The sequence below is a fragment of the Erithacus rubecula genome (genome assembly GCF_903797595.1).
Source record: "Erithacus rubecula genome assembly, chromosome: 2".
NCBI lineage: Eukaryota > Metazoa > Chordata > Aves > Passeriformes > Muscicapidae > Erithacus > Erithacus rubecula.
This window is the reverse complement of record NC_136685.1, coordinates 101,056,583-101,077,978: the sequence shown is the minus strand read 5'-3', so window position 1 is coordinate 101,077,978 and position 21,396 is coordinate 101,056,583. Positions and strand designations below refer to the sequence as shown.

The 21,396-nt window shown below is 45.1% G+C and overlaps 2 protein-coding genes across 14 annotated transcripts in view; one reads left to right on the top strand and one right to left on the bottom strand.

The window, feature by feature from the left end:
• ATL2 (atlastin GTPase 2) overlaps positions 1–12,140 on the top strand; it is a 40,647-nt gene extending 28,507 nt beyond the window's left edge. For 7 of the 13 annotated variants that reach the window (XM_079324561.1, XM_079324562.1, XM_079324560.1 and 4 more), the window contains 8 exons: positions 1,040–1,096; positions 1,677–1,769; positions 2,034–2,172; positions 2,995–3,122; positions 5,280–5,336; positions 6,108–6,179; positions 7,876–8,307; positions 10,208–12,140. In XM_079324561.1, the coding sequence (XP_079180687.1) occupies positions 1,040–1,096; positions 1,677–1,769; positions 2,034–2,172; positions 2,995–3,122; positions 5,280–5,336; positions 6,108–6,179; positions 7,876–8,307; positions 10,208–10,327 (1,098 nt within the window). In that variant the 3' untranslated portion in view covers positions 10,328–12,140. Of the gene's footprint in view, positions 1–1,039; positions 1,097–1,676; positions 1,770–2,033; positions 2,173–2,994; positions 3,123–5,279; positions 5,337–6,107; positions 6,180–7,875; positions 8,308–9,687 lie in introns of all 13 variants that reach the window. The other 6 variants (XR_013776611.1, XR_013776612.1, XM_079324564.1 and 3 more) reach the window with 3 other exon arrangements.
• A 1,822-nt stretch (positions 12,141–13,962) lies between these two features.
• Positions 13,963–20,435, bottom strand: EIF4A3 (eukaryotic translation initiation factor 4A3). Its single transcript, XM_079324766.1, has 12 exons — positions 20,213–20,435; positions 19,971–20,043; positions 19,145–19,211; positions 18,254–18,316; positions 17,705–17,837; positions 16,955–17,035; positions 16,527–16,668; positions 15,633–15,771; positions 15,058–15,173; positions 14,459–14,566; positions 14,253–14,380; positions 13,963–14,160 (listed from the first exon to the last, which is right to left on the bottom strand). The coding sequence occupies exons 1-12, from the start codon at positions 20,376–20,378 to the stop codon at positions 14,144–14,146; spliced, it is 1,233 nt and encodes a 410-aa protein (XP_079180892.1). The 5' UTR covers positions 20,379–20,435; the 3' UTR covers positions 13,963–14,143.
• Between the last annotated feature and the right edge of the window lie 961 nt (positions 20,436–21,396).

The window sequence follows — 21,396 nt, the reverse complement described above, 5'->3', positions numbered from 1 at the left end:
AAAGCTGCAGCAGGGAATCATGGTATGAAGGAAGGAAATTCCGATTTTTTTGTTTTAACAGGAATTTATTTAATTGTGAAATATTGTTAGTTTCTGACTGCCTTTTGCATTTAGCAGAGAAGTGAATGAGGTAAATAGTTTGGGTCACAGAAACCAGACTCTTGTGGATGCTTGGCCACTTCACAGCTGCTTTTTCTCAGGGTGACAAAGGCTTGGAAGCTAAGCTGTGTTAAATTAGTCTTGTAAATTCCCAGGTGCTCTTGTGATCAACTCCAGAACTGTCCTTTGAGCTGTAATTTACCTGAGGTGCTCCAGGAGTTAGTTTAATGCAGAATAATGATTGCCTGGTACTGGAGAATTGGGGTGTGCTTCCATCATCTCAGCCTCCAATACCTGCGAGGAGGCTGGCATGGACTGACCTCTGCTGAACCAGCCAACACAATCCCTAATTCCTGTTCTTGTGGGTGCTTTGACCTGCTCAGGCCAGCAAGGAATGCTGCTGCTGGTATTAAAGATGGTGAAGGCAGTGAGAGGAAGACAGCTGATACTTGCCTTTATACTGGAGGGAAGGAACAATTACTAGTAAAGGTCACAGGCTGAAGCAGAGATCTGCTGAACTTGGCTTGTATTTAAATGTCTGATACATTGGCTAGAGCCAAGTTCCCTGGGATTTCCAGGAATAAACCTTTTGTGGGAAGTAAGGGGCAGATGTTAGAGAGGCTTACCTCCTTAGCCTAGGAAACAAGTGTTGGAAGCTTGGTGAGAAATGCAGTCAGCTTTTCTCTGAGAATAGCCCATAAGCCACCCACTTAAACTGCAGTGTGTTGACTGTTCAGGAATGGCACTGTGAAGCCTGTGGGAATCATGTCTCCTACCTGAATCTTATTGGGGGTTGGTATACTCATTATTGAGATTTGTTTGCCATTCTCAACCTATAGTAAGATTGAATGCTTTTAATTTTTAATGACATAATGGAATATTTCACAGCAGAAAAATGTGTTTTCTATATGGCACACCCTTACACTGCTCTTTCTCTCAGTTGTTTACAGAATATGGAAGACTAGCTATGGAAGAAATTTACCAAAAGCCGTTTCAGGTAACTGTGTTAAATGGATTTAAGCAGTTGAATATGTAGAAAATGAGATCAGGATAATTTCTGAAGATTAATTAGTTGGGCTGAAGGTAACTAGTTACTTGCAAGACTAATTTTCCTTCACTACTGCCACATGGCTTTGCAAAGACCTAATGGAAAAATGCTGAAGAGGATCATATTTTGGGGCAAGTATAGCTTTGTGCTTGATCTATAAGGCATAAAAGAAATTAAAATATCATGTGATGTGCAGATGTTAAGGAGAAAAATTTTGTGCTGCCTTCTTATTTATTACTCTGATATTTGATTGGTCTTTGGTGGTGGATGGTTCTGAGAAAAGGTCCTGTTTGGTGGTGGGTGTTTTGTTTACTTGGCTTTTTAAAAAAGCAAACATTTGTACCACAGAACCACCAGGCCACTTCATTTAGAGCAGCCACATATACCAAAAAACTTACATACTATTCTTGCTCGTAATCTATAATATATTTAGTTTTACAGCAGCCAAATACTTAAAATCACACGTGATACAGTTTTTGACCTTGGAAATAATGCAAACCATTCACTGCTGTTGTTCTTCCTGTTGCAGACATTAATGTTCTTAATTAGAGATTGGAGTTATCCTTATGAACATGCATATGGCTTGGAAGGAGGAAAAAAGTTCCTAGAGAAAAGGTTGCAGGTAAGTTATCTCCAGTTGTCCTATTCTGATCTTCTAAGTGACACCTTTCTGTCAATGCAGTGATGCATCATGAGCTGGCTCCTTGTCCTAATAAAATACATTTGTGGTGTTTCCACTTATAGGCAAAGTTGACATTATTAGGTTCAGGAATAAAAGCTTAAACACACTTTTGTGCTCTTACTGCTTTTAAGATGATGGTTAATCTTGACTGCAGTGCTATAAAACTGGTAGCAGTTTTCTTACTGCCTTTCTTTTTTCCTTCAGGTAAAGCAAAACCAACATGAGGAGCTACAGAATGTAAGGAAGCATATTCACTCCTGTTTCAGTAATCTTGGGTGTTTCCTGTTGCCCCACCCTGGTCTTAAAGTTGCAACAAATCCAAATTTTGATGGGAGATTGAATGGTAGGAAGCTTTTCATTTTGTGTTTCTTGATTCAAATCACTGAGTTTGTTTTCTTATATGGTGGAAGTTAAGCACTGTAATGGTTAGCTATTGAAATGCCTGACTGGAAAATATGAGGCTAAAAGGTGAAACTGCAGAATTTAGAAATGTGCATTGTGTGCTCTTTTTAGTGGTTTTAAAGTAGAGGAATTAAACAGGCAGAGGGAATGGATATCTTTGTGTCTAGCTGTTCATTGTAATCTGATAACTTGAGACATGCTTAAAGGTCATTAAATAGAGATTCCAGAGATAACTAAGGGCTTCAGAGGGCAGAATTCCCAAGATTGAAGACCACTTTCTGGAAAGACTTTTCTCTAGGAACTTGCTGAACCACAGGTCAGCTCTGAAATGTCTGAAATAAATGCCATAGGGTTCTGCTACTGCAGAATGAGACACAGTCAGGATTCCTCCAATGGATGTGTGTCCCCAACAGAGGGAATGCATCAGAATGGCAAAGGCTATAAAAATGAGTTACAGTGGTGGGATGCCAGCCCCTGCTGTGCCTGGGGCACACACCTCTGGGGTCATTGTGCATTGCTAACTGGGGAAATGCACTTAAAATATTGAAAGCACAGTGGAACCTTGTTCTCCCAGTCTTTGGTAGAGTAAGGATAGGTAGAACTTACTAAAGCTATATTATGTAAGCCTTTAAATACCTTAAAAATGCAGTTCAGAGTAGTGACACTGTGGATTTAGAAGGATCATGGGCTATCAGTGTTCCTTTAGGAGATACAAGGTTGGAAACTAACCACTTCTTTCCTGAAATTGATTGAATTTTACTAGATATAGATGAGGATTTTAAGAATGAGCTGCGGAATTTGATACCGTTACTGCTTGCCCCTGAAAACTTGGTAGAAAAAGAGATTAGTGGATCCAAGGTGACCTGTAGAGATCTTGTAGAATACTTCAAGGTAAGCAAACTCATACTAATTATTTCTGTTAATAGCTTAAAAGACAATATTCTAATTTTAGGCCGTGTTGTTCCCAGAGAAGATAAGATATCTAGGCTGACACTCACTGGTCAGCTCACTTTTATTTTAATTTCATTACTCTGACTTTCCAGAATTGGCACACTGATTCCTAACAGTACAGCTCTTTGCAAGCTACTGTTAGCAAAATTTGTGGGTTGGTGGCTTTTATTTTTTTCTCTGTGAATAGGCTGAAATAGCTCAAGCTTTATTAGATAATTTTTTTCCTACTTTGAAATCCCAGTTGGGTTGGGTTTATTTTTGTTTTTGTTTTATTTTGGTTATTTTTAATTAAAGTAGGTCTCATGTAGCTTTTACAGATAGAAATAACAGCTCTTAAACTGCTAGGTATGCCATGAAAATTTCAGATACTCCCCTCTGGATTTTTATCATCCAAGAAAGGTGCTTTCTAAATACTTGAATGCGTAGCACCACTATGCTCTGAAATATTTATGTATGATACTCACAGCTGTTAGTCTTGAGCTTTTTTGGTATCATGGTGACACCAGCAGAAATGTGATAACATAATCTCTACATCACCAGGGATTGGTCTGGTGTGTGTAGCCTTTTTTTTTTTTTTTTTTTCCTTTAAATTGGAATGACTTAAACAGTTGGCTTGGTAAGAATGATGCCACTGTCTCCTAAAGACAGGAATTTTGCATTGCTACTTTTTGGGGTGGAAAGGTTGGACTGAAGTTAAGAAACAATGCAATTTGAGACCAGAGCTCATTTAACTTCACTTGTAAAACAAAATAACTTTTTTAAAGGAAAGGCATGGTATGAGGTGCAGAAGTGATGGCTGTTCTGACAAGCCTGGAATCAACACAGGAGCTCAGAAGTTCAGTTTCTCTGTTTGTGGGGTTGCATGCTGCTGTTTGCTCCAGTTTTTCTCTATTAGGACCCACTCAGGTAGAGCAGCAGTTTAGAAAGGACTGCATCCTGAAAACCCAAGTGTAAAACCTCTGCTGGAAAGCTGATTGACATCTTGTATCCAGTCAGGGAGCAGTGCTGTGGGGTGCTGCAGAAATGCCATGCTTATGTAACTAAAGAGGGCTGCTCCCTTGGGACTGTGCATCTGAAGCTGAGATTGTGAGGCCTGAGGTGGAAACTGTAGGGCTTTTACTTGGCGGAGATAGCTGCAGAAGCAAGGAGGGTGTCAGGGGAACAGAGTCATGTGTAACTCTATATGTTTTTGTAGGTTGTTCTACAACCTAGAGCATTGAGTACGTGGGGACCCTGATAACCTTGTTCTCTCCTCCCTGGGAGCAGAAAACCCTCAGGCCTGAGGCTTGCAGACAGGGCAGGGAGGAAGGCAGCAGTGATGTGAAGAGTGTCAAGACAAACCCCCCCCTCAAGGGGCTGAGAGTGGCTTTGCTGGTGTAACTTGCACAGTTTGTCCAAAGCACTGGAATGGCTGCTGCTGCGTGCTGTGCCCCACCTGCCTGTGCCCAGGAGCTGTGGGCTGAACAAGAAATTAAGTGTGTGTTCTCTTCCAGACCCCTGAAACCCTGGGAAAAGAAAGAACACCTGGGGATAAGTGGGGTGGGGCACAGTGGGATAGGCTGCCTGTGTAGCTTCTGGAAGTGTTTAGTCTGCCCAGCTCTGTCTGCATTAAGGGCCTTGATCTGTTTTTTTTTTCCTCCTACACTTCAGTATATCAAGGCATGTGGGGAAAGGTAAGTATTGGTTCTCCCAGCACTGGGGCAAATTTGGGCAGGACTGTTGCCAGAAAGGCTGGGATAGTCAATCTCCACTCTTTTGTTATGGGTGAAGATTCCCTCTTTAGCAAAGACCTTATGCATTTGAGGGAGTAGAAACCTGCTGTCAAACCTGTCACTTCTAGAGACAGTGATGTCCCTTCAAGGTTCTCTGCTTCCCTTCTGGGCATCAGTCTCAGGCACAGAAAAGTGAAGGGGAAGAAAATGCCCAACCTTTTTGAAGAAAATGGCATATTTTCATATTTAGCAGTATTACAAAGAAATAATCTGAGCTCTATTTTTGTATAATCCCTAATTTCTTATTCTCCTTAAACATAAGTTTAATAAAATAAAACATAAGTTTATTTTAGTAAAATAAACCTTTTTTTTCCCACCCATTTAGGCTTACATTAAAATCTATCAAGGAGAGGAGCTACCTCATCCGAAATCTATGCTGCAGGTATTTTATTTTCTTTGAAATAATGTGATTAGATTATGTACTTTTAAAATTCTTTGCAACTAAAGGATCCTGACTGCTGTGGGCCTGAAGCTCCCACACACAGCTGTAGTTCTTGAAGGAGCTGTGTACCTTGAAAGTCACCGGAACTGTGATGATTGGGTACATTTCCTGAGTTTCATCCACCAAGTGAAATGAAATCAACCAGCTGGAGCTGGGGCCTGTCTGGTTGGTTGGATTTTTTAGCTGCTTTGCCCTCTAAGCATAAGTTTCCTGTAACTTATTGTTTGTAACTTCTGAGATCAGAAAATGGCATCTTGCAGCTTTAACTACAATAATTGTTCCTGACATGACACAGGTAGAAGATAAGTCTTAAATTCTTAACAAACCTGACAGTTATGATTGACACCAAAACTGTACATCTATAATGCAGAAATAGTACCAGCTTCCTTCTTTCCTCTCAGGTAGTAAAGTAAGCTAGTACCAGGATTATAAAGATAGTTTAGTGACCCTCATGTGCATATTAATAATAGAGCATTCAGAAGAGATTGCTTATGATGAAAAGCCTGGACAGGCAAGCTGAGGTTTATTTGCAGCTGTGCTAGAGAGCTGGAGAAAGGCAGCAATATATTTTAATGAGTCTTCCTAAACTTCAGTTATTTTTGTGTGGCCTTTTCCTGCCATCAGGAACTCTGGAGGTTTTGTGGGTATGTTTTAATGGTGTGTAAAACCCAGGAATGCTGTCAATGACACTGGATGCTCCATGTTTTCTAGGCGACAGCTGAGGCGAACAATCTTGCTGCTGTGGCAGGAGCAAAAGACTTGTACAGCAAAGGCATGGAGCAGGTATGAGGCACAACCTTTCCTAAACACTTGCGTGCAAATACAGGCCTTCAGCTTCCATGTTGTTCTCTGTGTGTGACCACTTCAGTGGGGCCAGGACTTGTGTTTTCTACACTCTGCTCTGAGCTTGGGTGTCTGATACTGTGGATGTATGAAAATGGGTGTGTTTGCAGGATTCCCACCTGTTAGTTCCCTCTGTGGGTCTTGACAGGCATCTCAAAATCCTGTGACATGAAATGCACAAGCAGGTGAGCAGACATCTGTCATGTCAGGGTTGCACAGTGATGGAATTCTAGTTCTCTAGTCTCATACTTCTGAACTGTGGCCATTCATTAGCTGTAAAATGCAGGGATTGGAGTAACTAAAATTTTTGAAGTTTACATACACAGGTTTTTAAAAGTAATTCTTATATGCAATTTCCCACTTGTTTCTTCTCTGGAAGATAGTGATCTTCTAAGCTGAATGCTGAGTGGTTTTCATACTTTAATGTAGTAGTATGCAAGGTTTTATCATAGGAAATTCTGAAAACCATTACATGTCTTATAAAGCTTAACAGGACTGTGCTTATTGTGAAACTGTACAACTAGAAAAACTGGTAGGTGTGAGAACATTCTACAAACATAGATCCCCATTAATTAGGCTAATTGTGGTCTTAATTGCTGAAGTAGCTTTCTGCTTTGAAGTTAGAGACCTAGTGCTAGTGGCAGACAAGCCAGTTCCATCTGTTAGCAGGCTGTTTGGAGAATGTTCTGCTGGTTTAAGGGAACTCTTCTATTTCCATTTTAGAAAATGTCTTGAAATAGTAAATGTGTTGTTTATAACAAATGCCAAGCCTGCCTTCCAAACTTGAATCTTCAGTGGTTGTTGAGATACTGTAGCTGTAAGTTTCTAACTTGGAGTAGGGAATAAACAGAAACAGATGTTCTTTTAAACAGACTTAGTTTCCATAGTAATGTTCCCCAATACGGTATATTTTTATATCACTGTAGAGATATGCACAAATTACGGAATAGTTTTTTATCCAGATGTCTCATATGATGTTCTTGATCTGACACAGCTCAGAAACTTCTATTTTTAAGACCAGGAGTGGGAACTCTTTGGATTTAAAACTCAATTATGTAAAGGTGGTTCTTGCTGCAGCTTCCGAGTTGTCCTCATGAACCAAAGCCCTCCTTTTGCTGAGTGTGCATAACCAAAATACTGTCCCTGTAATGACCTGAAATGTAAGGAACAACAGGTACAGTGTCACAGAGTATGAGAAAACAGTGGCAGTTATTTGTGTGGGGGCCTCTTGATCCCTCAGTAGCTCCTGGTGTTTAGCATGCTCTGGGCAGTGTGGAAAAACTGTTCTGAAGGATGAGACTGGTAGGCATTTTCCAGGGAGTTGTGGTGAATGTGGAGGATTTCAGTCTGGGTAGAAACAGGGATGTGCACGTGGCTGTTCTGCCCTCCTGGGCTTGCTGAAGGGAACAGTGGAAGTATGAGTTCAGTCCTGTGCTGTGGGTGTGTGTGTGGTTGGACAGGTGAGGCTCCTGCCCTGCCAAAATCCAGAATACCTTTGGTTTGGCCGCTTCCCTGGGCAGGCCTGGGGCTCAGGAGCCAAGGGAGCTCAGGAGGACGAGGGCAGCGGGGGCAGGTGCTGTCTGTGCAGCAGCAGGGGCTCAGGATGCGATTCCATGGTGTCTCCTTGCTCCCACAGGTGTGTGGGGGAGATAAGCCTTACATTGCCCCGTCGGACCTGGAGCAGAAGCACCAGGATTTCCGAGAGAGCGCCATCCGGCAGTTCCGCTCCGTGAAGAAGATGGGAGGGGAGGAGTTCTGCCGGCACTACCAGGAGCAACTGGAAATGGAAATCGACGAGATCTATGCAAACTTTGTGAAGCACAACGATGGCAAAAACATCTTTTATGCTGCTCGTACCCCTGCCACTCTATTTGCAGTCATGTTTGCCATGTACATAATCTCAGGACTGACTGGGTTCCTTGGCATGAACTCCATAGCTGCCCTGTGTAATCTCGTGCTGGGGATGGCTCTTATATCGTTTTGTACTTGGGCATACGTTAAGTACTCTGGGGAATTCAGAGAAGTTGGAACAGCCATTGATCAGATCGCTGAAGCTATATGGGAACAGGTTGGTATCTGTTTTTATTGCAAAATCTTGCTATCTTGAGCATACAAATCGCGCAGTTTCTGTTCAGTGCTGAGAGAGAAAAGCTGGTCTAGAACTAATAGAGAATGTTAGTGCTGCCAAAGGGAAAATCTGCTCGGTAGTATGACTGCTCTCTTCAGGAACAGATGCTGCACACAAGGAATGTTAAATAAGCTTAGGATGTTACCAAAGAAGTGCTACTTAAGGTGCAGAAGGTTACTTACTAAGTGCTTTGATGGTCAAGAATGGAGGGACTCTTCAAAACTCTCCTTCCTTATTCAGAGCAAGGAATTGATTAGTCCTTGGAGAAAACTGGCTGGGTGATGGCTTTCAGCGGCTGCTACCAGAGGGTGCACGCTAGGTTTCCTCCATCAGGGTGCCTTGTGCTCTCTGTGACAGCTTCAGTGGGTGCAACTGCTGTTTGCAAGGAATACTCAACAAAATTCTGAAAGAAAAGATATAAGAACAAGAGAGCTGGAAGAGAAAACTCTCTGCATAGAGATTTTTCTGCCTGAACTCAGTTGACACAGCTGTGCCAGCAAGGCCAATGTAGAGAATTCCTGACCAGTAGTTTTTGGAGCATTTTTGCTAGTTCTGTCCAGTGCCAGCAGAAGGGAAACACTTTGCTGCTGTTGTTACTGGAAATAAAAGGTGCAGTTACCTTATCTGGGATTCAAGTGTGTCCTGTGAGGCATGAGCAGATAACTGACTGGAGCTTGCTGCACAGATGCTTGCTTCCACAGCTGGAAAATTCCTGTATTCAAGCCTCATCCTAGGCACTGGTACACTAGGCCTATCTGAGCAACCTGCTGAAGGTCCCAGTCAGGTTTTGAGTTACAGTGGAGTAGAAAAAGTGGATTTTTAAAAATAGGGAAATGAGCATCAGTAAATAAATTGGTAACTAAATATTGAATTAGCACCACTCATTAGTGATTAAAATTGAGGCTCTCCAGTACTGCTGGAGCTGCTGCTGCTGCAGCAGCATACCCCAAGCACACAAAGCTTGGTTTGGCTGCTGCCTTCCCTGGAAGGGGGAAAACTTGGCTTATGCTGGCAGGAGCTTGCCATTTGTGGGCTGGAGGAAGATGGTCTCCAAAAGACCTCAGCAGTGTTGCTGTTAGAGCTGCACATCACCAGTAATTTGCAAAGCACTGCAGGTCCTGTCTGAGTCACTCTGATTAAATGCTCATTCTTGCTGTTGATTTTTCTGAATCTCTGCCTTTCTTTTCCCTCCTTGCTTCAGAGGAATCCCAGGAAGGTGAGAAGTTCTGGCAATCAGTTTTTTTTTTTTCTTCTGAACTTGATTGAGTTTCTGCTGTGTTGTGAGAGTCGTTTTTCCTAACAGCTGAATTCGTGTTTTAGGTGTTTTCCAAACTCTTTGAAGTCCTTAGACGCCGAACGGTTCGTCGTGCTCTTACATCAGTGCCGCGACAGCGACTCTCATCCAACAATAACAAGAAGAAAAACTAGCCAGTATTTTTAACTTTCTTTCTGTATCTGAAGTGTTCACACTTACACATATAGGACAATAAGCTGGACCGTCTGGGCCGGTCTGCATAAATGCTGTAACCATACCAGACTGATGCTGCATATGGGGTATGGAATTGCACATCCATCTTCTAGGAACTGTAAAGTGGTTTGAATTCAGTGAAATACTGCTGTGTAGGAGGGGTATCACTTGTATCCATAGCATGTGACTGCTTCAACCTCATTACTCTAGCAGCAAAATTCATTTCTCTTTCAGTTCATGCCACTCTGTGTCAGACTTCATCATTCTAAGCTTTATCATGATTTCAAGTCTCATCTCTTTATATGATTTTAAATCTTATTTTCCTTGGTTACCTCATTTTCTTGTTTCTTTTGCACATTTCTCATTCCACAGGTGTTGAAGCCCATGAGTGATAATTTGATGGAGGATCACATGAGGCAGTCTGTAAAAAACTCTATCAAAGCAGGCCTGACCGAGCAGGTGGCTCACCATGCCAGACTAAAGACAGACTGACAGTTCGTCTCTTCTTCAACTCTGCTCTCTCATCCTAGACATGCTTGCTGTACCATGAGAACTCAATAATAATAAAAGATAAATAAAAATAAACCAAAGTTTACAATCAACTGTAGAAGTAGTTTAGTGTGATTGGCTTCACAGATTGCTGCCATCACCGGGGAAGAGTTAAGTTTGTCAGTGCTCAGCTTCAGACAAACCGGTGCCATGGAGCCCGCTGGTGGGAGGGAGGGGCTCAGTTTTACAGTCCTGGTGCCCCGTGTTCGTGGGGAGGGAGGGGGAGCTTCCCCAGCGTTGTGAGTCCGTGCAGGCTCCGGCTTGCAGGGGGAGCCCGTCCCCTGCAGGAGCTGACTTCAGGGAAGTGTCACGATCAGCCCGCACCAGGTGTGCTCTCCCCGCTGTCCCCAGCTCGATGTCCCCCGCTCGGCACCGCCCTCGCCGGCTGCAGCAGCGTTTCTGTGCGCAGCCGGGGGAGCCGTCGGAGCAGCCCCTCCATTACAACGCATCTCTTGCTTTCTTGCCTTTTACCAGTGTTACACAGATGCATGTGCTGGTTCCTCACGCAGAACTGGGGTGTCAGGGAGGCAGTGGCTCAGCACAGAGTGAGGGTGTCTTGCCTTGAACTCGTAGACCTGGTCCCGAGGGAGGTGCATATTGGAACTGAGCTGTCTTTTTCTGCAGTTTAGCCTTCATGTATATAATATTGCCATTAATTTTACTGGGGAAGAAATTCCATCCAAAAACGTTGCCTACAGCTACCAAACAATGAGTTAGGATTGTCTGTACAGTGTGTTTAGTTTTTATTTTTTAAGAAATCACAGATAGGGCATGTATATGAAATATAAATATATAAATACGATTTTGTATCAAAGTTTTGTAGTTTATGGCAAAACCTGGTTCTGTGGTAGCTAAGTGCAGTTCCTGTAAAGGAATGTTTGTGGCTCATGTAAATGTGTGAATGCATCAACAATTTGAAGTTTTTTGATATATTTGTGATATTTACCTGCCTTGAGCACTGCAATCTCTCAACCCCTTGGGAAAATCAACGGGAATGTTTGTTGTGAAACTCTTGTCTTCTGTTGCATTTTAAAGTTATTTCCTGTAATTTATTTTCAGTACATTATTAAAATCAGTTGTGTATATATGAAATGAAATCTGTGCTTATTTTTAAAAGATGTTCAAGTATTGTATTCTACTACATAAACTATGTCAAATACTTATCCTGACAATTATATGAACAGATTTGTTCTATTGTACTTCAAAGCTTTCTATTGAAGCCGATGTTCCTCTCATGCTTGTCTCTGGAAGGTGACCTCTGTCCAGCTCATACCCCCTCCCTGTATAAGAAAACCTCCTGCTGTTTTTAAAGCACGCTTTTAACTTGTGGAGTTGCTTGTCAGATTCTGCCCTCCGACAATTGTATCACTCTGAAATCTTGTTACTGGCTTTACTTTCATTCTTGGCTAAATCAGTATCAACTGTGTGGAGTGTAAAGGCAGCTAAATAATTAACTGCTGTAGTTAATTAATGGCTGTGTGCAATAGCTGGGTTTTTTTCATTCCTAAATGGTAACAATTTTCATCAACATTTGAGCTTTAACATCTCCCCTCTCTCGAGTGAGGGAAGTCATCTGTCTAGGACTAAAGCAATTGCACTGTGACTTTTGCACTGAAGAGAACTGCTGGGGAGTGGTGGTTACCTGCCCTCTGCAGGTGAGGGCTCAGCTCCAGGGGAATGATGCTAAAGAGGAGGTAGGAATGTCGCATTTTATGATATCTCAACCTGTACAGATTAAATACTGTTCTTCAAACAAGCCAGTGCTGTGGTGATTAATCTCTTGCTAATCAAATGAGTCACACGGGGGTTTGCAGGGCCTGCCCTTGCTGCTCGTGGTTTCCAGGAAGGTGCAAACTGTGCCTTGTGGAGAAGGCAAAAGCAGAACTTCCCAGCATGTGGACAAGGAGTTGCAAGGCTTTATCTGGACTCTTCTTCAGGCTTTGTGCAGGGAGAGTTCCTGAAAGCTGTGCTGCAGCATGAATGCAAAATCCCCTCGAACTTGTGGGAGGGATCAAAGGTGGGGAAAGGGAGGGGTCAAGATGACTTCTAATCAAGTGTGAGAAAGGGATGTTTTAGGGGATCAAAGGGGGTGGTGCTGTGGCAGTAGGTGGCTGGTTTGTGTTCTTGTTTGGCTGTGTTAACCCCGTCACACCCTTTCCTGGAAGAGGGGACTCCATTCTGTGGGCAGAGAGGTCAAAGTGCCAGGGACTGGAATGGGCCCTGGGAGCACAGGGGCTCGGAGTCAGGTTGTGTCACTTGAACAGCGAGCTGGATTTAGGCAGCAAGTGGGGTAAGGGGCCTGGGAGCCACTGTTGGAGGGGTTCTGGGTCTGGGCTGGACACATCTGGTTTTGCATGAGGCAACTGGAGGGACAAGGTTTGGGCTGATCTGGAGGGTGTGGGGATCTGTTTTTATGTGACTGGAGGCAAGAGAGGCTCTGCAGAGGCCAGTCAAGGACAGACTGGTGTCTCAGGACCAGCTGCTGAGGGCAGGCACAATGGGACATGGAGGGCTGGTCTGTGTCCCTCTGGTTACTGGAGCAAACTGGTGGTGCTGAGGCTGGATACTGGATGAGCTGAGCCTCCTTGCCCAGTTCCTGAGGGATCCAGAGCCTGTGTGTGCCTGGCTGGATGGTGTGAGCACTCTCCCTGTGCGTGCCCAGTGGGAATGCTGGCTCAACCTTGCTGGGGGTGGCACATGGAGACATAAAGCTGTAGTGGCCTCATCTCCATGGGCAGCCCCTTATGATTAGTATTCCTAGAATAAGATTAGTATTTCTCAACTCCTGTGTACTGTGAAGAACATCAGGTGCACAGTGTTCCTCAGGGAACTGAGGGGTTTCACAGGGCTTTAAAGGAGGTGGCAGCTGCTTTCTCAACCCTGGGCCGCTCTGCTGCTACTCAAAAGAGTTCTGAGAGCTGATCCAATTCTGTGCCGTGGTGTCTTGCTTCCCCTGAACATGCAAAAAGCCGAATGCAGCAGGAAAAGCACAGAGCAGAAGATGGTAACTGACCTCTGGCCAAGTCCTGCCTCACAAAGGGACACAGCAGAGCAAGGCAGGAAAGCTACATGGAAGATCCTACGCTGGCAAAGTACACCATCCTGCCAGAAAGAGACATAGGAGTTGAGGTGACTGGGAAGATTAATGAGGTACAGCAGCAGAAAGAGGTGGAGAGGGTGACAAGACAGGATAGTTGCTTCTTCTTGTTTGGGAAGTCTGTGCTCAGATTCCTTGGGATAGGAAATCCTCATCTGGAGCAGTAAGTGTGGTGATTCCTGGCTCCAAAAAGATGTAACCCACAGGAAATTTCTGGCTATCTCATGACTCAATTCGCCTATAGCAAGCTAGGGCCAGGCCACAGATTTTTCCTGTAGATGTCTGATCCTTAAAGGTTAAGGAAACTAAAAGTACATCAGGTGGCATGGCACAACAAAGAAAGGGTAGAGAACAGGAAGCCCTGTATTTTATGAACCCAGATATGGGGAATGTCCAATGTTTTGTTTATGCTAGCCAAGTACAGCAGTATCTCAGAACTCCCTGCCTGTTATTATGCTGGGTATAGCAATTAAGCACAGGGTATGGTAAAACCTCCTCTTTTTTATTGAAAAACATGGGTGGGAGTACAGACAATATTTACACAAGTTCCCAAGTGCAGATCAACTCAAGAACATATGACCGTAAATACGAAAAAAGCGTGTGGGTCCAAAACAGGATGATGGAGGGTACCAAAGGTACAACTTGCTGCTAACCACGGACCTTCAGATAAGATCAGCAACTGAAAGGAGAGAAAACGCAGGAATTAGAAGTATGAAGGGAGTGTGTGGAGAGCCCAGCCAGCAGCGCTGGCGGGCTGGCGGCAGCACTCACCGTTCATGGGCATCTCGTCGATCTGGGTGGAGTAGTACTGCTCGATGTCCCGCAGGATGCGGATGTCGTCGTTCTTCACGAAGTTGATGGCGACGCCTTTCCGGCCGTACCGGCCTGAGCGGCCGATCCTGCGGAGGCACGGGGAAGAGGGGATGGAGTTGCTGTGGGAAGAGCTCCCCCAGCCCTGGGCCCTGGGGAAAGCCTACCTGTGGATGTACAACTCTCTGTTGTTGGGCAGGTCGTAGTTAATGATCAGCGACACCTGAGGCACGTCCAGGCCTCGGGCCCACACGTCTGTGGAAATAAGAACTCGGCTGCAAAGAGAAGGGACTGTTAGGACTTCTCTGGGAATTCCCAGTCTCCAGAGCATCCCCTGCTGTTCCATGCTCCCCCTCCCACAGCACACCAGCAGCATCAACACTGCTGCTGCACAGAAAGCTGCCTCTTGCACTATCACCAAACTTCAGTCAAGACAGGACCAACACAGCTTGGATCTTTCAGAAGGAATAATGCTCTCAAGTGTTGAAAATACTGAGGATGGAGCACAAACATCTTTTCCTTTATGTATTTTAAATGCAGCAATTCCTGATGTCTTCAGCAAAATAGAACAGACTAATTCTACACCCAGAGCCACAGAGCACCCCTCCTTGGAAAGTGGCAATCTCTCAACCCTTCAACACCACAGGAGATAGATATAAATCAGAGTTCTCCTTAATCTGAGCTGAGCAAAGCCTTGAGAGAGGTGTTAAGGGTTTCCCTGCTCTGAGGCAGCATTGATGTAAGCAATGCTATTTGGGGGATTTACCTGGCACCAGATCTGAACTCTTTCATGATGGACTCTCTCTCCTTTTGGGGCATGTCCCCATGCATGGATGAAACTGTGAAGTTGGCTTCCCTCATCTTCTCCGTGAGCCAGTCGACCTGTCAACACAGCCTGGGTTAGTTCTTTGCTCAGACAGCCAAACACAGCAGCTGAGCTTCAGAATATCTGCTGAGATGAGCTGGTATGGACTGAGAGACACTTCCATACATATTCTGAGACTAAGGGAAGTAAATAATCCTTACAAAGCATCAGCTGTATGATACAGGGCTCCGCAAGCCCTGAAAGGAGTGGAATTAAGAGCATTTATTCAGAAGTGTGGTTTTGCTCCAGGAATTATAAGCAACTAGATTGAGCACATTCTTACACTTCTCTAAAAAGACAATTCCTGTCAGCTCTATCAGGTCTGCCTGTTGTTTTAAGCCAGGCATATCCCAAAGGTTTAACCTGTGGTCCTACTGAACTATTTCCAAATGGGGGAGCAACCAGACCTCTTAACTAACCCAGCACTGTCTGAGCCACCCTCAGGAAGCACCACGCCCCTCTGATGGCCCCTGTACCTTTCTCTTGGTGTTACAAAAGATGACAGCCTGGGTGATGGTCAGCGTGTCATAGAGATCACACAAGGTGTCAAACTTCCACTCTTCCCTCTCCACAGCCACGAAAAACTGCTTGATTCCTTCGAGGGTTAACTCATCACTGCAGAGAACACCACAAGCACGTGAACAGCAGTTAGAAGGGCTGGGTGTGTTTCACCAGAGACCACTCCTCTGCCCTGTGTGCTGTGGGTTCCTGGGTCCAGATGGAGTCCAAGTTGTTCTAGAAAATCTTGGGAAAGCTCAGATTTAAGAAGGGCCCTGAATGTGACCTGTTCAGCAGGGACTGGAACTGCTCTGCTCCAGCCAGACAGCTCCAAATGAGAATATTTCTGTTCTCATCATTTTTACATTCCAGCTTCTTGAGAAGAAAGACTGAAAAAAAAGTCTCAAGAAGCTTGAATGCACTAAATGTGGCAGTGTAAGAGCTCAGGCAAGAGGGAGACTCCTCCCATGTTCCAGTGCATAAGGACCTGTGATAGCATCAGATATAAACCATGCCTCCAAGAACATCCAGGATCATAAAGGGTTTTTTTGCCTGCTATGTAACAGGAAATTGTAAGAGGAAGCCTAAAAAAATCCTCAAGGGGAGCCCAGGAATTGGGTAAGTCTGAAGGATAGATTTCCATGAGGAGAATGAGGGGACAGCCAGGCTGAGCAGCAGCACACAGAACTGGACAAGGATAAAGTGAGGAAGGTAAGTCAGCACCTGCTGGAAAACAGGACATGAGCACATCTGTAGACACCTGGGAATGTGAGAAGGAACATGAGAGGGTCTCTGTACACTTAAACCCATTAATACTGTGAACTGCCTAGGGCTGGACCAACTCAGAGTTCTCTCCAAGGAAACTCACTCACCGTTTCACCAGGATGCGGATGGGGTCTGTCATGAATTTGTTGGTCATTTCCAAGATTTCATGTGGCAAAGTGGCACTGATCAGAACCACCTGTGTCGCTGGAGGCAGGTACCTGTACACATCATAAATCTGCTCCTTGAAGCCTGCAGTGCAAATCAAGCCACACAGAACAGTCAGCACATCCTTCACCCAAATATCCTTCCCTTTCACAGTCTGATCTGGAATTCAGTACTGGGATGAACATTATTGTGTGAATCAGTAACATCAGACAAGGCATGTTGTGTAGCTTAACCCATTACAGCCTGTAACTAACTAAAACTGTCTGTCTTTTCAAAAACCAACTTCTAGAAGTGGGCCTGCCAGCTGGGACACCTTGAAATCTCAAATAAGGGAGGAAAAAACAAGTAAAAGGGAGATAAATGTTTTTACCTTTATTGAGCATTTCATCTGCTTCATCCAAAACCAGCATTTTGATGGCACGAGTTCTTAGACTTCTGCGACGAATCATATCTGTAAGATTTCACTCTGTGAGATGAGAATGCTCTGAAGGCAAGTGAGCCCCACCACTGTCAGGGCATTTTGGTGGAGCAAGGACATATGTGAAAAATAAAAAAAGCCAGATGAACTTTATTTCAACAGAATCCACAAAACCTGTTTGAGAGTCAGCCCAGTTGGGCAGCTGCTAATTTTTGGGTTTTTTTTTCCCCACTTGTGGGGAGCATTTGATGTTGTCCCAGTGACAGGAGCTTGTGTAGGGATGTATGTTTCTCAGAGACCCAGAAGATGTGAGCCTAAAGGCCAACACGACCCCTCTGGTAACTGCCATGAACACTAAATGTTAACTCTTCACGCAGTGAAAGCAGAAGGTACCAGCTGCAAGTGCACCTGATTTAACAAAGATGCAGCAACCAGCAGGACACAGAAAATGTGGACCTGATTTTGGGACTTATATAGGCCTGCCTCTTATCCCCTTGAAGATTCAGGGACTGTAATACTTTCTCCTTTTTCCAAACCACCACATAAAGAGTCACCTCAACAATGAAAAGCAAAACATAAACAGAGAAAATAAAAAAAACATCACCACTGATTTCAGTCTAGTCTTTTCCAGGCACAGCATCAGTAAGTTGTTACCTTGTTACACTTCACCTTAACGTTACAATCGATGTCAGGATTTCTTACCAAACACCCGGCCTGGAGTGCCAGCCACCACATGCTGCCCATAATCCAGTTTGCGGATATCCTCACCCACATTGGTGCCCCCGATGCAGGCATGGCACTGCACGTTCATGTAGTCTCCCAGGGCCAGAAGCCCCTGTGTGGATACAAGAAATGGATCAATTACCCCAGCTCTCCTCAGCCTGCGTTTGTGAAGCCATGTTGTGGGTTTTTTAAGAGAGATACTAGCACAAGAAGTTCAGAATGTTTTTTTTTAATGTCTGTTATCTAAACCTCCATAACAGCAGGCCTTAAAACACTGGGAACTCAGTTCCTCAGGGATCACAACTGCTTTAGAAGCACTGGCCTTAAAAACTCAGGGCTGTGCAAAACCTCACACTGCCAAAGTAATGGATATAATAATGCTGAGGATCAAACGGCCCTGTATCAGATGATACTTCATTATTTCTCTCAAGAACAGAAAGAAAAGTGGAAGCTGTGCCTTGAGCTCTGCTAGAGAAACACCAGAGCACTGGTCCAGTGCTTCCCAGACAGGCATTGAAATGCTCCTACCTTCTGAATCTGCACAGCCAGCTCCCGAGTTGGTGCCAGGATCAAGGCTTGGGTCTCGCGAACCTGGAAAAAACACGGAATCACATGAAGTTAATCACAGGCCACAGAGCTAAGCAGGCAAAAAAGATGGATCTTACAGAGTTGAAGCTCTGAAATGTCACAGCTGAAGGATTTATCATAGAATTTTGTGCTAAAAAAAAGTGTACATTTCTTGTAAAATAGAACCAAATTTCAAGCCCTTCAGTTCTGTGTGTTTGGTTCAGATAAACACCTTAAGGTCTCCAAGACAAAGCTCTGAAGTGTCATCTCTAAAAATATTATAACCACTTTATAGAAGTAAAGGAAAAGTTGTTCTTTCCACTTAGAACATGCAACCTTTGTTTTTATGTCCTCAGTGACAGATGAGCAACAATCCCAGGCCACTGAAAACCACCCTTTTATTCAACTGCATCTACACATTCAAGTTATACCCCAAAACTACTGGATGGACACAATGCCCCTGAGCAGAACAAAAGCAAGCAGCTGTCAGTCAAAATCTAGGTTTGTTTCTGTGCAATGTGTGGCAGTAATTCAGACACACTGATGATGCTTATTAGGACTGTCTGAAGGCAATTCTGCTTGCTGAGAGATTAACTTAGCCCTAAGAGGTGAAAGAGGTCAGCTGTTAAGGACAACTTTATGATTACAATACATCATCTGAACTTATTTTGCCAGACTGGCTTTAACAGTTAAATTGTTAGAGTCTGGTGAAGTTCTCAGTCAGAATTCTGTCTGAGGTTCATGGCCCATAATTAAAAGACTTCATTTATCCACTCTTAAAGAACACACTTTCATGATGAAGACCAGAGATTTGGTAAAAAATATTATTAGCATGTGCTGCTATGAAATTACCTGGATGTCCAGGCATTGTAAAACAGATATGGAGAATGTTGCTGTCTTCCCTGTTCCCGACTGTGACCTGAGAAACAGATGTTTGGTGAATACTCTGGATGTCTGGACAAACAGCACAGGCAATTTCAACACATTCCACCCCTCTGCTCTCTCCCACCCCTCCATTGCAAAGAACTCAACAGTGCCAACAAAGGCTTGTTATGATCAGAGTGTGAACTACTGTCAAGCAGCTTTGAGAACTGCAATAATATCTGGGACAGAACACTCCAGGGTGCCCAGCTGTGGCATGTTCACTCTTTATCAGACCAGCATTTTAACCTTCTGCCATCTGCCACAGATATACCTTTTTCTCAAGTAAATTACAGATACACCAGTGCAATTTGAAAGGCTAGTAATTTGCACTAGTGACCAAGAAATGATTTTTTTGGTGGGATGCATATCCTTCTTTGTCTCTAAGACATATTTTTTACAGTGACTAAACCTAATCAACTTTAGTGTTAACCAGTGTTAGGATCACAACAAGTTAGCCAATTTCAGTGTTTTGTCTGTCGCATCATAAAATCACAGAATAGTCTGGATTGAAAGGTAACTTAAAGAACATCCAGCTCCATCCCCCCTGCATGGGGAGGCACACCTTCCACTAGACCAGGTCGTCCAGAGCCCCATCCAGCCTGGCCTTGAGCACTGCCAGGGATGGCACATTCGCAGCTGCTCTAGCCAGCCTGTCCCATTATCCCACCATCCTCAGGTCATCCCCTACACCCTGCCAGACCCCGCTTCCAGCCCCAAGGCAGGGAGCGTGCCCGCCACCCCCGCCCGCACTCACTGGGCGATCACATCCCTGCCCTTGATGATCTGCTTGATGGCTCGCTGCTGGATGGCCGACGGCTTCTCGAACCCTGCGGGGGCCAAGGGACACGGTCAGGGCAGGCCCGGCCCGCACGGCGCAGGCGCGGCGGGCCCACATCCGGGCCCTGCCGGGCGCACGAGCCCCGCTGTGCCCTCAGCTCGTTCCCCGGCCCCGCGGTCCCGGCTCCCGGCCCGTCCCGCTCCGTCCCCGCCGCCCACCGTAGGCGTAGATGCCGCGCAGCAGGTCCTCCCGCAGGCCCATGGTGTCGAAGGTGGGAGTGACGTCCACTTCCTCGCTCGTCTCGAACTCCACCTTGGTCATGTCCTCCTCCTTCATGAGGCGCTTCCGCGCCGAGCCGCCCGCGGACCCCGCGGATCCCGCCATGGCCGCGCCGCCGCCGCCGCCGCACAACGCCCGCCGCGCGCGCCCTGCGCCGCCACTGCGCCCTGCGCGGTGCCGCGGCGGGAGCGGGGCGGGGCGGGGCGGGGCGGCGCGCGCGCGGCACCACGGGATGGCCGCGGTTTGAGAAGGGCGTGAGGCGATCGCCCAGCCCGGCCCGGCCCGGAGTATCTCCGTAGCGGGACAATGCGCCGCCTCCCTTCCCTGCGCAGCCCAGGGGCCCAGCGCCCTGCCACGCTCAGCGCCCAGAAGTTCTTCCTCATGCTGAGGTGGAACTTTTGTGTTTTAGTTTATGGCCGCTGCTCCTCGTCCTGTCGCTGGGCGCCACTGGAAAGCGCCCGGCACCATCCTCTCGGCACCTGCCTTTGAGGTATTTGTATGCATTTGTGATAATTGACAAGTGATTCGTGTTAATCGTAGAAGTTTTGGAGTTTGTATAAACCAGAATACTTAAAATAAGAAAAGAACATAGACTTAGATAAAGCGAAATATATTATTAAACCCACTCTGTTTAAATCCCCTTGTTATGAATATTGTGCATACCAGTTTGTAAAAGAGGAAAGAAAAAAAGCGGTTTTCCATGGTCTGAAAGGTTTTTTGCAGAATCAGATTTCCTGCCTTTGTGTAATCAATCGCAAACTATCTGCTAAAGATCAGACTTCCCACTTCTGTTTTCTATCTACCAAGATGGTTATATGACCGATTGTCCAAGAGCTGTCCCACGGAAGATTGGAATTTTCTTTGACCACCACTGCTTACCTTGCAGAATTATTACAACAAAACAATAACAATTATTGATTACTACGAGGAAAACCATCCTATAAAAAGGGAGCTGCAAACCAAGTTCGGTGGAAGCCTGGAGTGGGCGGTGACCCCTCATGTTTTCCCCAGCGCGCTGCTTGCTCTGTCTATATAAAATAAAGCAATCTAAATTTTGCTGAATATCGAGACTTTGTTTCTCATTTGTAACATATTGATGAGATCCCCTCAGGCTTCTCCTGTC